Source organism: Pediculus humanus, genomic scaffold, assembly GCF_000006295.1.
Source record: "Pediculus humanus corporis 1103172108298 genomic scaffold, whole genome shotgun sequence".
NCBI lineage: Eukaryota > Metazoa > Arthropoda > Insecta > Psocodea > Pediculidae > Pediculus > Pediculus humanus.
Window position 1 is genome coordinate 16,197 of NW_002987867.1, and position 14,681 is coordinate 30,877.

General features: G+C 26.1%; 5 protein-coding genes across 5 annotated transcripts in view; 2 read left to right on the forward strand and 3 right to left on the reverse strand.

Moving 5' to 3' along the window:
• Nucleotides 1-263, reverse strand: part of Phum_PHUM560900 (uncharacterized protein) — a gene marked incomplete at both ends in the record, with an annotated part of 3,102 nt that extends 2,839 nt beyond the window's left edge. The window contains one exon of the mRNA XM_002431877.1: nt 259-263. Coding sequence (XP_002431922.1) covers nt 259-263 — 5 coding nt within the window. The remainder of the gene's footprint in view (nt 1-258) is intronic.
• Nucleotides 264-6,706: 6,443 nt separating this feature from the next.
• On the forward strand, nt 6,707-7,658 carry Phum_PHUM561010 (uncharacterized protein; the record flags this gene model as incomplete). Its single annotated transcript, XM_002431878.1, has 2 exons — nt 6,707-6,973; nt 7,047-7,658. 2 exons carry the CDS (start codon nt 6,707-6,709, stop codon nt 7,656-7,658), a joined length of 879 nt encoding a protein of 292 aa, XP_002431923.1.
• Nucleotides 7,659-7,660: 2 nt separating this feature from the next.
• On the reverse strand, nt 7,661-8,655 carry Phum_PHUM561020 (uncharacterized protein; the record flags this gene model as incomplete). The annotated part of the gene is made up of 3 exons (XM_002431879.1): nt 7,661-7,670; nt 7,959-8,327; nt 8,426-8,655. 3 exons carry the CDS (start codon nt 8,653-8,655, stop codon nt 7,661-7,663), a joined length of 609 nt encoding a protein of 202 aa, XP_002431924.1.
• Nucleotides 8,656-9,334: 679 nt separating this feature from the next.
• Phum_PHUM561030 (uncharacterized protein) lies at nt 9,335-11,065 on the reverse strand (the record flags this gene model as incomplete). The annotated part of the gene is made up of 7 exons (XM_002431880.1): nt 9,335-9,464; nt 9,556-9,821; nt 9,894-10,098; nt 10,188-10,380; nt 10,461-10,653; nt 10,775-10,892; nt 10,989-11,065. The coding sequence occupies 7 exons, from the start codon at nt 11,063-11,065 to the stop codon at nt 9,335-9,337; spliced, it is 1,182 nt and encodes a 393-aa protein (XP_002431925.1).
• A 913-nt stretch (nt 11,066-11,978) lies between these two features.
• On the forward strand, nt 11,979-14,243 carry Phum_PHUM561040 (uncharacterized protein; the record flags this gene model as incomplete). Its single annotated transcript, XM_002431881.1, has 1 exon — nt 11,979-14,243. The coding sequence occupies one exon, from the start codon at nt 11,979-11,981 to the stop codon at nt 14,241-14,243; it is 2,265 nt and encodes a 754-aa protein (XP_002431926.1).
• Between the last annotated feature and the right edge of the window lie 438 nt (nt 14,244-14,681).

The following is a 14,681-nucleotide window of genomic DNA, read 5'->3' on the forward strand; positions in this document are numbered from 1 at the left end:
TTTACTCTGTTACCATTTAAAAAAAAAAAAAAATGGCGATTTGTCACGGTTTAAAAAAAAAAAAAAAAAAATTTAAATACCGCCGAAAAAAAATTATTATTATTATTAATATTAATAATTAATGGTTTAAATGAACGTGGGTTTAATGACGTAATTTTTTGTTTAAATTTCATTGTCATTGCTATCGTAAATCTATTTTATTAATTATTATTATTTTTCAATAATTATTAGTTTTGTATTATGTATGTATTAATTAACCTCATCGTTCATCGTGTTGTTAATTGTTAAAAAAATTATTTAAATGTCGCGTTAAGTAACGTTATTTTCTAACAACAATGATAATAGAAAAATTTTCCACAGTGGCACCAGACTTTTTTTTTAAAAATGTTTTCACAAAAGATTTATTAAACGATAAATAGTAGTAATTGAATAAGAAAATTTTTACATATCGTGTAAGAAGTCAGCCATTTTTAAATTTGATTTCCTTCGTGAAAAATTATTAGTCTTTATCCAACTCGAAATTATGCATTAAAACATTATTTATTAAATATTTTTTTTCAAACGTGACGTCATTACAAAAAAAACAATAACTGTTTAATGATAATAATAATAATAATAAGGATATCATTGCGTATAAATAACTGAGAATTTGACATTGTTAACACGAACAAAACGTATTTCATCTACGCATAAGGTTAGAGTTATGCATTTAAAAAAAAAAAATTTATAAAATAATAATAATAATAATACTAATGTTTATTTAAATTAATTTTTTTTTTACATAATACATTATTTATGATGGGAGTTTTATAGTTTAGGTAATTTTAATGACATGATAATATCATTATTATCACATTATTTAAATTGTTTTAAAGTTATCTGCGTGGCGTTAAAAATAGTAAATAAATAAATTTAAAAAAAAAAAAAAACAAAGACGAAGGAAGGGGGGCAGGGGGGGCTTTTTGATTTATTAGCAACAAATGTGGCGCCTTTAAAAAATGAGTTTTTTTTTTTTTAATTAAGAACGAGATTGTTAATTTTCCTCTTTTTTTCTGGAAATTTCGATTTATTTATATTTTATCAATAAATGAAAATACATTAGTGGAAATTTTACGTAATCGATAATTTTTTACATATGAAAATTTTGTTGGTGTTACGTAATGACGTTTAAATTAAATTTTTGCAAGGTTTATTTATAAAATGGCTTTGTATTTTTGTTTTTTTTTTTTATTTTAAAAAAACTAAAATTTAAACGTAGAAATCGTTTTTTAGTATAATAATAATAATAATAATAATAATAATAATGATATTCAAATTTTAGTTTTGTTAGTGGCACATACATTAATTTTTATTAACTTTTCCAATGTTTAAGTAAAATTTTTTAAATCGCCATTTTTTTTTTTATATATAAAATTAAAAGAAGATGAAAAAAATAATAATAATAATAATAATTTTTTTTTGGTAAACTTTAAATGGCATTACGGAAATGGGAAGTAATAATAACAGTAATAATAATAATAATAATAATAATAATAATAATAGTAATAAAAACTTACCAAATTAGAACATCGTACTAAAATCCTATCAACCGGCGATTTAGAATTTTGTGCTTGTTCTACTCTTTCTCTACACCAAGCAATGCCCATTTTCTTTTCTTTTTTTTTTTTTTTTTAAATGCACGCACTTTTTTTCGGTATGAATAACAAAAAAAAAAAGAAAATTATTTCGTCAAGTTCCAAATTTCATTTTCGTTATTAATTAAATTTAATATTAATAATAATAATAATTTTATTTTTATTTTTCCGTTCACAAAAACGAATTATTATTATTATTTAGTCTCCGGTAGCAACTTTAATGTTGTAACGTAACTGAATATTATTACAATGATAAAAGTTGATTTTTCCTAAAAAAAAAAAAAAAAAAAAAAAAAAGACAAACCCACAAATGTATAAATAATATAAAATTCCACAATCGTAATAAATTTCAATTTAATTTCCTCTCTCCTCAAAAAAAAGAAAAATTAATTGTAACAATAATAATAATAATAATAAATGATGATGATGATAAAAGAAAAAAAAAATTAAAAAATTTACATCAATCATACCTCATCGCTTGTTTCTTATAGCGAGAGTTATCGCGACTGTTTACTATTTGCACTCTGACGATCATGTGATATTACGAATCTTGTGATATCTAAAACCGCAAAATAATGACGACGATTCCATAATAGTTGTAGTAGTAGTAGTAGTAGTAGTAGTAGCAGTAGTAATATACCTGAAATTCAAATTCGATTCGTTTAACATGTCTCTTTTAAATTTTGCTATTTTTTTCTTTTCTTTTTTCTTTTTTGTTAAATGATCGAAACACGCATAAAATAAATATATTCGCTTCGCTCCTTTTTATTTTTTTTACTCTCGATTAAAAATATTTAATTTATTTATATATATATATATATATATAAAATCACGCCTTTGTTGTTTCAATACCTTCAACCTTGTTTTCATCTCTCATATATATTTTTTTTTCTTCTTTTTTTTTTATTTTTTATGCTAATTGAGTTTTATTATGTTTGAAAAAAAAATGTATTCAAACAAATCAAAATAAAAATTTATTTATTGAAAAAAAAATAATAAAAAAAGGATTCGTTAATGAAAAGGCATATTTTTTTTTTTATTCGAATGAATGAATGAATAAAAGCATAATTATTATTATTATTAATAAAAACTCGACGATATGGAATTTTTATATATATTATTTATTCTTATTAATTTAAAAAATGTTTTTAATAAAAATTAAAACTTATATTATTTTTTATTATTTTTGTTTCAGTATCTGTCGTTGTTTTGCTTCTGATTGATGGATCCCGCATTGATAAATTTTGGAGGGAAAAAAAATGATCCGCGTTATAAAATCAGGTATTTAGTTTTATATTTACTTTACATTTAATTTTTATTACGAAATTTAAAGGTTAAAATCTAGAATGAATACAAAAAAAAAAATTAAATTAAATTAATGAGGTAATCAAATAAACGTTTAAATTAAATTTTAACAAATTTCGTAATAAAGTGTATCAGTCGTAAATAAGTGTAAATTTATCAAATCTTTTTATTATTTATCTGCTAAGCAAAACAAAACGAAAAAAAAAAGTTTCGTAAACGTTCGAAAGGTTATATTAATTTTACTTTCCCCCCCCTTCCCCGCGAATATTTAATGATAATATTTATATGTAAAAAAAAAAAAAAAAAATTTTAAAAACATGTGTAAACACAAAAAAAAATTTTTTTAATTCGAGTCGAAATCTCAGACATGACAAAAAAAATAAAAGAAAAACTCTAAAAAGGAAAAAATGTCTACTCTGCACACCCATTTGTATAAAATGGGATTTATGTTTTTTAATAAAGAAAAAAAAAAAAAGAATAAAAAAAAATATATATATATATAAAAACTCGTAAAACATATATATATATGTATAATGTAGGCGATGAACTACTTTTAATTTTGTCGAGGTCGTTTATTTGTAAATAAATAACGTGTAATCAGAATGAAAATAAAGTTGTAGATTATTATATATATATATATGTATACAAGTAACCTTTCGGGAATAGAAATTAATTAAAAAAAAAAAAAAAAAACGCTGAAAAGATTCATATATATATATAAATGACAAAAATCGTCGTGTATTCGATTTCATATTTTTTTTTTTTTTACATATATATATATATACAAAAGATTTGCTTACGAGACATATAAATAATTTTTTTTACGTTATTTGTTTTTCTCTTACAAAAAAATTTTAAAAGTACGAGACGAGTAATTAATTTGATAGAAAGAAAAAACAATAGAAAAAAAAATTAGGTCGAAATTTTAAACTTTAAATTTTTTAATTCATTCGAATATTATTTTTCTTTAATGTTTTTTTTAAAACATTCGTATGAAACGTTGTTGTTGTTGTTGTTGGCTTATAAAAAGACAATTCAAGGGTAAACATAACAAAAACGTCAACGAGTTTAATTCTAGTTTACATTTGTACAGGGAAATAACCAGAAGTAACAAAAAAAAAAAAAAAAAAAAATTATTCCTATGCGTGGGTTTTTTTTTCTCTCTCTCTCTCTCTCTTTCTTGTTGGAAACAAACCTGATCGAGTCTATTAATTTAAATATAAAACTTCGTAAGATTAATATTAAAAAAAAAAAAAAAAAATCTGTTGTGTTCGCGCCTACTTTAAATATATACTACCTTTTCTCTCCTCATTATGATTCCCCCACAATTTTTTAAAAAGCGTTAATTAGATTTAAGTCATTGTCAAACATTTTGTTTTCTTTACATATATCGATTAACGTGCATTAACCAATAACATTAATTAAACTCGATAGAATATTTTAAGGGTGTAAATTGAGTGCAAATTATATTTTCAAATCGTTGACGACATCCATTTTTTTTTTTTTTTTTTATTTTTTTCGAAGGTTACGTAACATTTATAAAAAATATATAAATATATGTGTAGTATTAGTGGTGGAAAGGTTTAGTTTTTAACTAAAAAACCCAATTAAGTTTTTTGTTGTTGTTGTTTGAATGACGATGATTATGTAACCTTGACCAAAGACCAATAAGTTGTCCACCACTTAGATTAAACCACCTACCTACCTGCTAGGAAACTTGTTATACTTTATTAGTTCTCTTACATCCCACGTGTAATGAATATTTTTTTTTTATTTTCCTCGCTAATAATTCAATATTTGACTGTTTCGCCAAAAACAACGATCCGACAAACAAACAAACCGAAAAATTATTTTTAAAAAAAGGGGGGGGGGAAGGGGGGAGGGTTGGTTGTAAAATGTTAACAAAACAACAACACAAAATGTACGAGTCATTAAAAAATTTTTTTTTTTTTTTTTTTTTTTTATTAGCGACTTATTATTATTATTATTAAAGTTTATCTTTTATTATTGTTATTTTTAATAGTTTTAAAATTTATTGTTTAAGTTATTATAACAAAATCCTCCTCCTCCTCCTCCTCCTCCGACAACGACGACGACGACTAACTAACTATGATTTTACACTCGTAATAATAAAAAGAATAAGAAAATTTATTAAATAAATTTTACGTTATCTGAGGTCAGTGTCAGCATGAGTTTTTTTTTCTCGCGAAAGAAAGATCGATTCGATTCGATTCGATAATGATGATAATGGCGGTAAAAATATTAATAAAAAAGTGAAAAAAAATAAAAAAAATTTGATTCTCACGCGCGCACAAAACGATTGCGTAACGTTTTTTTTAACTTGACACACACACACACACGCGGTTAACTCACTGTCACTGTCAAGGGAAACCTACATAAACGATTAAATTTTTTTTTTTTTTTTTTTTTTTATTTGTCAAAATATTCGTTGCGAATTATTATTAAACGAATAGAACGAATTTCTATTCGGGTGGGGGGGGCGGTGGGGAGGCATTAACGATTTTTTATTGTCGTAATAATAATAATTATTATTATTATTTCCAGTTCAAAAAAAAAAAAAATATTTTACCCTGCAACGACGAGACGATTATCTTGTGTAATTTACCCATGTTATAAAATTAAATGAGTCTCGAATGGATTTTAAAAATAGAAAAAATAAGTTTCAGGTAGTTTTTATAAGATTTTAAATTCTTTTATAAACGTTGTTGTTGTTGTTGTTAAAGGTTTTACATTTTCGATGGTATTAATACGAATAAAAAAAAATATGTCGAAATGGTTGTTTTGATTTAATTTGAATTTGGACAAAAAAATTTGTTTATTATCCCGATATTATTTTGAGATGAGATAGGATCGAGTTGTATGTTAAAAATTTCATTCATTGATTTGGTAAAAAATCCAATCATTTATTTAATCCCACATTATTATTATGGCGGTGGTACCAATCCTACAAGTGTCAATGAGTTTTAGCGCACCCTATAGATTCAATGTACTCGGTACCCTCTGGTTTAATGCATTATCACATATAAAAGTTTTTTAAATGAGTATTGAACCCACGCATTACAGTTCAATAAAACTTTATTGTTGGATAGAAATAAAAAAGAAAAATTGTGTATTACACAATTTATCTAGCTGTGTAAATGAGACACACCCGATGTTTGCCTTTTCCGAATATAAATAATAACTTTTTCTTTTCTTTTCTTTTCTTAACGTTTTGCAACAAGTGCGTAAAAGGATAATAATAATAATAATAATATACAATAATAAATTATTTTTTTTAATAAATTTTGGGGAAAAAGTTATGAAATATTTATGAAAATAAAATTTAGAAAAAATGAGAGAGAAAATTTTTAATTTAAAATATTCCAAAAAAAAATTTTTTTTTCCAATTGTTGTACAGTTCAATAGTTTTGTCGTCCGTTATTATTATTATTATTATTCTATTTATAAAACTAACAGTAAAAAAAAAAAAAAAAAAAAAAAAATTTGGGAGGTATTGTTTTCGTACAGGTCAAAAATATTTAAATTTAAAATTTAGTTTTCGCGTTGATTTTGTACGTAGAGGGTTGTGAGACGAACGTTCATCCCTTAATAAATATAATTTTTAAATTTTTGTGAATTTATAAGATAATTTAAAAAAAAAAATAAGGGAGGTAAGTAAATTTTTCTAAATTTAAATTTTCTTTGTTGTTTTGGCGTTAAAAAAAAAAAAAAAAGAAAATTTTTAGCAATTTTTTGTTAAATAGATCATGGAAATAAGAAAATTATCAACGTGTATTTTTTTGATATTGATAATTTATGATGACGTCATCACGTCAGCATTCGAAAAAATTAAAAAAGTCGAAGAAGAAGAAATAAAAGAAAGTAAAGCTCCGGAACTCAGTTTCACGTTTCCATCCATGTCGTCGTTTTCCATGCCAGATTTTGGCATGTCACGTTTACCCTTTTTACAAGCTCTTGCAAATTTAGGAGGACAGTATCAAAATTCAAAAGCGACGAAAACGGAATATCTGGAGGTGAATATTTGTGTCAGAGAATTTTGCGAACGGAAACGACAGAAAATATTTATTAATTTTTTTTTTTTTTTAGGTTACTCGGAGACATACGACTCATCCCGTTTGTTACACAGCCTATGAACGTTTACCACCATGTTTATCACACGATTCGAGAACAGATGACGACGATTACGATGATATCGAACTCGATTCTCAGTATCAATCGAATAACAATTACGAATTGAACCAAGTAAGAAAATCTTTTATAGATCCAACGCCGACGGTTCAAATTCGTGAAACGAAAATTTTGAGTAATGGAGAAAATGGCGGAGTCAATCACAGAAAGCCAAAATATCTTAAATTTAAATTCAGAGAAGAAAAAATAAACAAAGGAAATAATAAAGGGGGGACGAATTTAATGGGATCGGAATCTATGCCATCGTATTTGGATTTTCAAAAACAACAACACGATTCTTCGGAACCCTTTACAAAAACTATACTAATAACAAAACTTGAAAAATATATTGATCATAGAGTTACGGCCACTTTATTGGCACAAAAATGCATTCCGAATGATCGTAGCATACCCATGTGTCGTTCTTATGAGAATCCTATCAGACAATCACCCGAAGGTTTGTTAAACGTTAGAATGGAAAAAGAAAGGTCAAATAACTTTGACATTAAGCCGACAATAATTAAACAATGATTTTATTGGAAACTAGGAAATTATTTTATTTTTGGAAAATTTTAAAAGGAAACAAAAAAACCGGACAAGAAAATTACGTTAAAATAAAATTTTTATTTGTGTGAAAATATTTAAAAAAAATAAAATTAAAATAAAATTATTTATTCAAAATCTGATCTCGTTTGATTTTTTTCTTCTTCTTCAAATGATTCTTCTTGTTCTTCTTCTTCTTCTTCTTGTTTTTCTTGTCCTTCATCTTCTAATTCTTCGATTTTAGATGGCGTTATTAAGATGGGATCGATTGTGGATATGAATTTTAACGGTGCCATAATAACAATACTTTTTTCTTGTTCCTTTACCGTTTGTTCCGGTCTCGGACATTCTGGTAAATTAAATGGCAATAAGCTCGGACGACATCCTTTTATGTGAAAAGAAACGACCGTTTGAGGGTCTTCGACTTTAGTTGTAACATATTTTGTTTTCGTTTCCGTATATGTTACATTTCGTGTGTAAAATGGATTAAATAAATTCCAATTCCAATATGGCGAATGATGAGTTTTGATTTTCGGTGGTGTTGTTTTCAACGGGGGCGTTGGTAATTTTGAAAATGTTTCGCTGGGTTGTGTTACCGGTTTCCGATTATCAGGTGCCTGATCACGATTTATTTGCGGAATTTGTGTTTTTGTAATTCTTTAAAAGACAAAAAATTAACAAATGAGAATTTTATTTAAAAAAAAAAAAAAAATTTTTTGGTTTTGTTAGGTAAAAAAATAAGTTAAAACGATTACCTGGTTGGTACCGATGGATATATTTCGAGATTTCTCACGTGTCTGCACGGTTGTAAAGTTTCTTCAATTACGAAACACGACGAGGGTATAAATTCGGTTACAAATTCAGAAATTTGCCTGTACGAAACGACCGTTTCCCGTTTCGGTCCGAAAAAAAATTTCGGCTCACGATTTTCTTCATTGCAATTAGTGTATATAAATAATAAAGAAAACACAAATAAATTTTTCATTTTCGAAATCCAAACAAATACTGGTACCGAGTTTTTTATCCAGCATCCCCTTGTTGGGGTATCTTTAATTTGGGTTTAAATTCAAATCGTAATATGTCTCAATTTTCGTTTTTAAAAAAAAAAAATATATATTTATTATTAATAAAAAAAAAAAAATTAACATTCGACGAGTACAGGTTAAATATAAAAAAATAATCGTTTGAACTTTGACCTTTTTTTATTTTCAAGTAATTTAATTAATTTAATTTTTTTTTTAAATTTGTAATAAATTCATAAAAAATTTTTAACTTTTATAAATCGACATAATTCGTTTTAAAAATAAATCTAAAATTTTCATTTTATTTCAAGTTGAATGTAAAATGGTAGAATATTAGTCTCAGTCGTTGTAATAGTCAAGAGATAAAAAAAAGCAGACGGTAACAAATTAATTCTCAAACTTTTATCTTTTTCATAAAAAATTTTTTCTCCAGGTATACAATTAACCCTTTTATCCCATCATAAACCTGAAATAACGACTGAACAAAATCTTTTTTTTTTTTTTTTTTTAATGAGAGTTTGAGTAAAGAAAGAAAAAAAAAACTTTTTTTTTTTTTAAAAAAATAAATAATTTTATTTATATATTTAAAAAATAATTATTTTTTATCATTGATTGATTATTTATTATTATTATTATTATTAATTACACGTCGAATTTTTCGTCGACTATGACGTAACCCTTTTCCTCGTATTCTTTTCTGCTCACTAACATATCATTAAAATTTTCTGAATTTGCTAACATTGCTCCACCCCTCCAACAATATTGTATCGGGCTAAAAATTAATAAAAAAAATATATAAATAAATAAATAATTTTTTTTTTATTAAGTTTGTTTAATTAAAATTTTTTTTTTTTTTTTATTACTTTTCAGGCAATGTTACTTTAACGTCGAAATGATCTGGAGTCAAACATCGTATTTCATTTTCTACTCTTTCTTTAAAACCTGGAAAAAGCGTGGATCCTCCGGTTAAAATAATATTTGAAAATAAATGAGGCCAAGTTTCTTCCGGACACGATAGAATACTGTTTAGTATTGCTTCTGGAATTCCCATTTGATTAATTCCTATATCGCTGGGATGAAATAATGTTTCAGGTACTGAAAATCTTTCATTATTTAACCTTAAACATTGCTGAAAATTTATCATCGTTTAATTATTTACGTGAATGTATAAACATTGTAAAGATATCAAACTCGTACTAACATGATCTTCTCCTTTTTCTCCTGGCTGACAAAGGTATCCTCTTCTGATTGTAGTATAATCGGGTAAAACATATTCTCTCATTATTTTATTTTCCTGCCCTTTTTTCCTAGCTAATTCCATATCTTTCATAAACGACTGTGATACAAAACATGAATCTTCTTTAACTTGATTAATTACATAGGTTTCATCCATTACATGAAGTTGCCTGAAATAATTATTAAAAAAAAAAAAAAATTGAATTATATGAATATTTTATATAGAGTAAAACATACACTATACATAATAATAATTAACCTGTACGATATGATATCTTTTAAATGATTGGTTAAAAGTTTTCCACCGACATCGATTCTCCTAATTGCACTAGTTAATTTTTTATTCTTTATGTAAGGTGCAATGTGTGTGAAACTATACCCAGAATCGACAACTAAACAACACAAACTTTCCGGATTATTTATACTGTAATGAAAATTACTTAAACTCGCACCTGAAAAAAAAAAAAAAAAACATTTTTTTCCATTTATATTTAAAGAAAAAATCACATTTTTGACAAATGATTAATCTTACTGTTTATTCTTAAAAGTCCTGCACAAGCGAATTCTTCGAAGAAAATTTCAGTCATGGCCTCTTGAATGGAGGGAAAATTAAAAAATGGTTCAGTCACGATAACATTCATTTCAGATAAATTATAATCGCAACATTCTTTACTAAACATGTAATCCCATACATTTTTTTGAACATCCCAATTAACTAAATAACCCTGAAATAAAAATTTTATTATTATTTATAATTAAAAAAAAAAAAAAATTTAGAATAAGTTTTTTTTTTTTTTTTTTTTTTTTTTTTTACGTTTGTAAAAGTAATTTAATTAATTTGAATACTTTTTGAAAAGGTAAAATGTAAAATAAACCAGATGCATCTCTGCAGTCTTCAATTTGATCACCAACAAATGGACGCCTTCTTTCACTTTTGGCTTTCATAATACAATTAGGAATGACTCTGTAAGTAAATTTATTTAATTAGTAATTAGAAAATAATAATAATTAAATAATTTTCTACTCGTAATTTAAAATAACTAACTAAACAAACACTTACTTGGGTTCATTTTGTGTACTTAACCCTATTTTAGCGTAGCATGCTCCATTATCCAAAACTACCGTACTTAAATTCATTGTTTTATGTTATTTATAAATATGTTGAAAATAATTTAATTAAAATTGTACACGGACAAAGCGAGTTTGTCATATTTTAAACGGAAAACGACATTTAACATAATAATATTTATATTACAAAGTAAATAACGATTTGGTTTTATGCGGCATCTAAATATTGAAAGAATAATTCACATCACTTTGACAAAAACAATTTTCACGTTTAAATAAATAAAAATAATTAATAAAGGACGCGATTAAAATAATTTTATTAAACACCGTAATTTGTAATTAATAAATTATTAAATTATTACGTTAAAAAAATTTAATTTATAAATATTTTTTCAAAAAAGTTGAGTGAGCTTTTTTATTGTGAATATAGCTTAACTAAAAAACTGATATCAAAATGGCGGAAACTTTTTAAAATTATTTAAATTACCGATGTTAATGTTTTTTTTTTTTTTTTTTTTTGATTCGAACGAAAAAAAATCATTAAGTGAAAAAATAAGGTTTAAAAATCAAAATTTGGTTTTAAATATTAAAAAAAATTTTAACGTAAATAATTATTGGAAGTGAAATAAAAAGGGTATTTTACGTTTTTCAAAAACACTTTTTGGCGCGCATGCCAATTGCAAAATGTCAAAAAGAAAAAAAAAAAAAAAAAAAAAAAATTGGGGCAATTTTTAGTGTTCGTTTTGTGCAAAAGTAATGTGTCAAAAAAAAAAAAAATTGTGACATTTTAAAATAAAAAATTATGTTAAACGTTTTAACAAAATGAAAGCAATCGATTGATTATAAAAATAAAATGTAGTGTTGTAATTAAAAACGTCGTTACATCTAAAAAAGTAATAAAAAAAAAAAAAGGCGAAATAAAATCAAATTATTTTATTGTACGTGTATTATTATTATTATTATTATTATTTAACGTGATTCAATGTCAACTTTAACTGATCGAAGTATATGGTCTCTCGAAGAAGGAGACTCATTGGAAAATGTCGACAAGGAAATAAAATTGGTGAGCACGAGCTCAGATTCATATTCGATAGGAAACAAAGAAAATAAAACGGAATCATCCAAGGATTTCGATGGACAATATTCTTCGAACGTAATGTTATTAGATAAAGAAAAAATTACAAAATTAAATACGAAATTTCATTATTCGTGCGACAATTTAAATACTCAATTAAAAGAAAATGGCGTTGATAAAGACGTTAAAGAAATTGGAAATAATGGCATTTGTCGTTCTTCCACTCATTTAGATTTAAATGTCAAACGCAATGCTACGAATAAATTAGACAAATACGATCACGTACAAAGTAAAGTAAAACAAAAATATTTAATGAATAAAAATCAAGGGCCTAAAAAAAAAAACATTATATGTAATTTACCCGAAACTAAAAGTAGTGACGTCAATAATAAAGAATATTTAGAAGAGATAAATAGGCAATTGATAAAAGAATTAGAAGAAAAAAATGCAATTTTATCAATACTCCAAGACAATTACGAACATTTATTATTTAAATATGCGGAAGCACAGAACAGAATCGACGAACTACGATTTAAATGTGTCACGGAAAATCGAGAATGTAAAAACTCGTCGCAAAAATCAAACAAATACGAAAAAGGTCAAACCCCCCCCAATCAATGCATGCACGCAAGTGAAAACATAAACAAATCAATCGTCGATAAAAGTCAAAGGAATTTAATTAATCCGATAATAAAAGTTGACGAACCTTACACTCAAGGAGCAAGTAGCAACGCAGGCGTACCTGTACCGAGCAGACCAATATCCTTACCTTTAGAAGATTTAAATAAATTAAACGATAAAGATTTGATGTTGACGACGAAAGCAACGACACCGACGGATTCGGAAGGTTTAAGCAGTGTTATAACAAGCATGAGTGGACACAGTAAATTATTGAATTCTTTGGACGAAGAAACGCATAAAAAATCAAATTTGTTAGAATTTCCCAATAGTGATTTCATGTTGGGAGAAAAAACAATGTTGGCTAATGATCCTTTTGACAAAGTTAAAAATTGGCAAAATTCACTACCACCTTTAGAACAAATAGAAACACCGGAAACGGCTTTATATAACGTGAACCAAAGTAAAGGCTCCGAAGAATATAGTTCGAACGGTACGAAATATAGCGAAATGATAACGTCACCGAAAAACGATAACGAATATATATATTTGGAAGACTCGTGTCCGCCCAGTTGGAGAGACGAACACGTTAATTATCAAACAAATTCCGTCGGGAGACAAAACAACAGCATTAATTGTTACGATGGTGAAATATCAGACGGTGTTGTGGAATATCGAAAAAAATACGTTGATGGATTCGACGATGTAAAACCGTTAAAAAACGACTTGCCATCAAGTTGCATAGTAAAAAAACGTGACAAACCGATGCTCCTCAGATGTTCCTCTCTTCCCGCATACGATTACGACAGTTTTAAATCCGAAAACAGCAAAAACGGTTTTCACATTCCACCGTTAGATTTAACAAATATCACGCTGTCGGACGAAGAATCATATTGCCAAAAACTTTCTTGCGAGTCTAAAAGCAATAATCCGTCGTATAGCAATACAATCGAACGATCCCAACGAACATCTCAGACGTCGACACCTTGCGTCAACAAAACGACAAAAGATGACGATGAAAATCATTCTGTGAAAGGTCTTAGACAAACGGTAAACAAAAGCACGTCTATAACTCCGGATAAACACGCGGATTTGGATTCGTTTTATCCAACGAAATTAAAATCGACGAGTTCGACGACGAGACAGAACAACAATTCAAATTCTTGCATACAAAAATGCACGGATTGCCGAAGGGAAAAAATACAAAATTGGTGCACGATATGCGGGGAAACAATGGCGGAAAAAGAAAACGATCACTCGTCAAAAACTAAATCCATACGTTCGTGCGATTGTGCCATAAATACAAAAAACACTAATTTTAAAAAACAAAATCCGTTTCAAAAGACGCGGATTAATAATAAACCTCCGCCATTTAAAAGATCAATGTCGTTTAATTCGGACACGAACGCGACGAGTAAATATCGTACTCACGATGACCTCATACCACCTTTCGAAGAAGAAAATTTTAATAATTTCGAAGAGTATACGAGAAATTTAAAAGCGAGATCACAAGTCGTAATAAATGCATTATCGGCCCACATAAAAAATTCCTAATTTACTACTAATATTATTATTATTAATGACAAATTACTCATAATTATTCATTCTCATTATAGACGGGTAGTAGCATAAGTGTTTAGGGTACTTATTTATAATCATTATCATTATTAATTTACGCGTGGATTCGTGTTAGGTTATATATATATATATATATATATATATATATATATATATATATATATATTTTACTTATTAAAAAAAATAATTCATTTATAAAATTTTAACAAAAAAAAAATAATCAATGATGGTTGTGTCGGTATCGACATACACACACACGCGGGCGCGAAATAAAAATAATAATAATAATAATTTTCTTTTCCATAAACGTTCGTTTTATTACGTTTGTCATAATAATAAAAGTTACTCTTCTCTATAAGTACGGTAGTCTTATATTATGAGGACAATACACACAAAAAATTTATTTTTCTATTG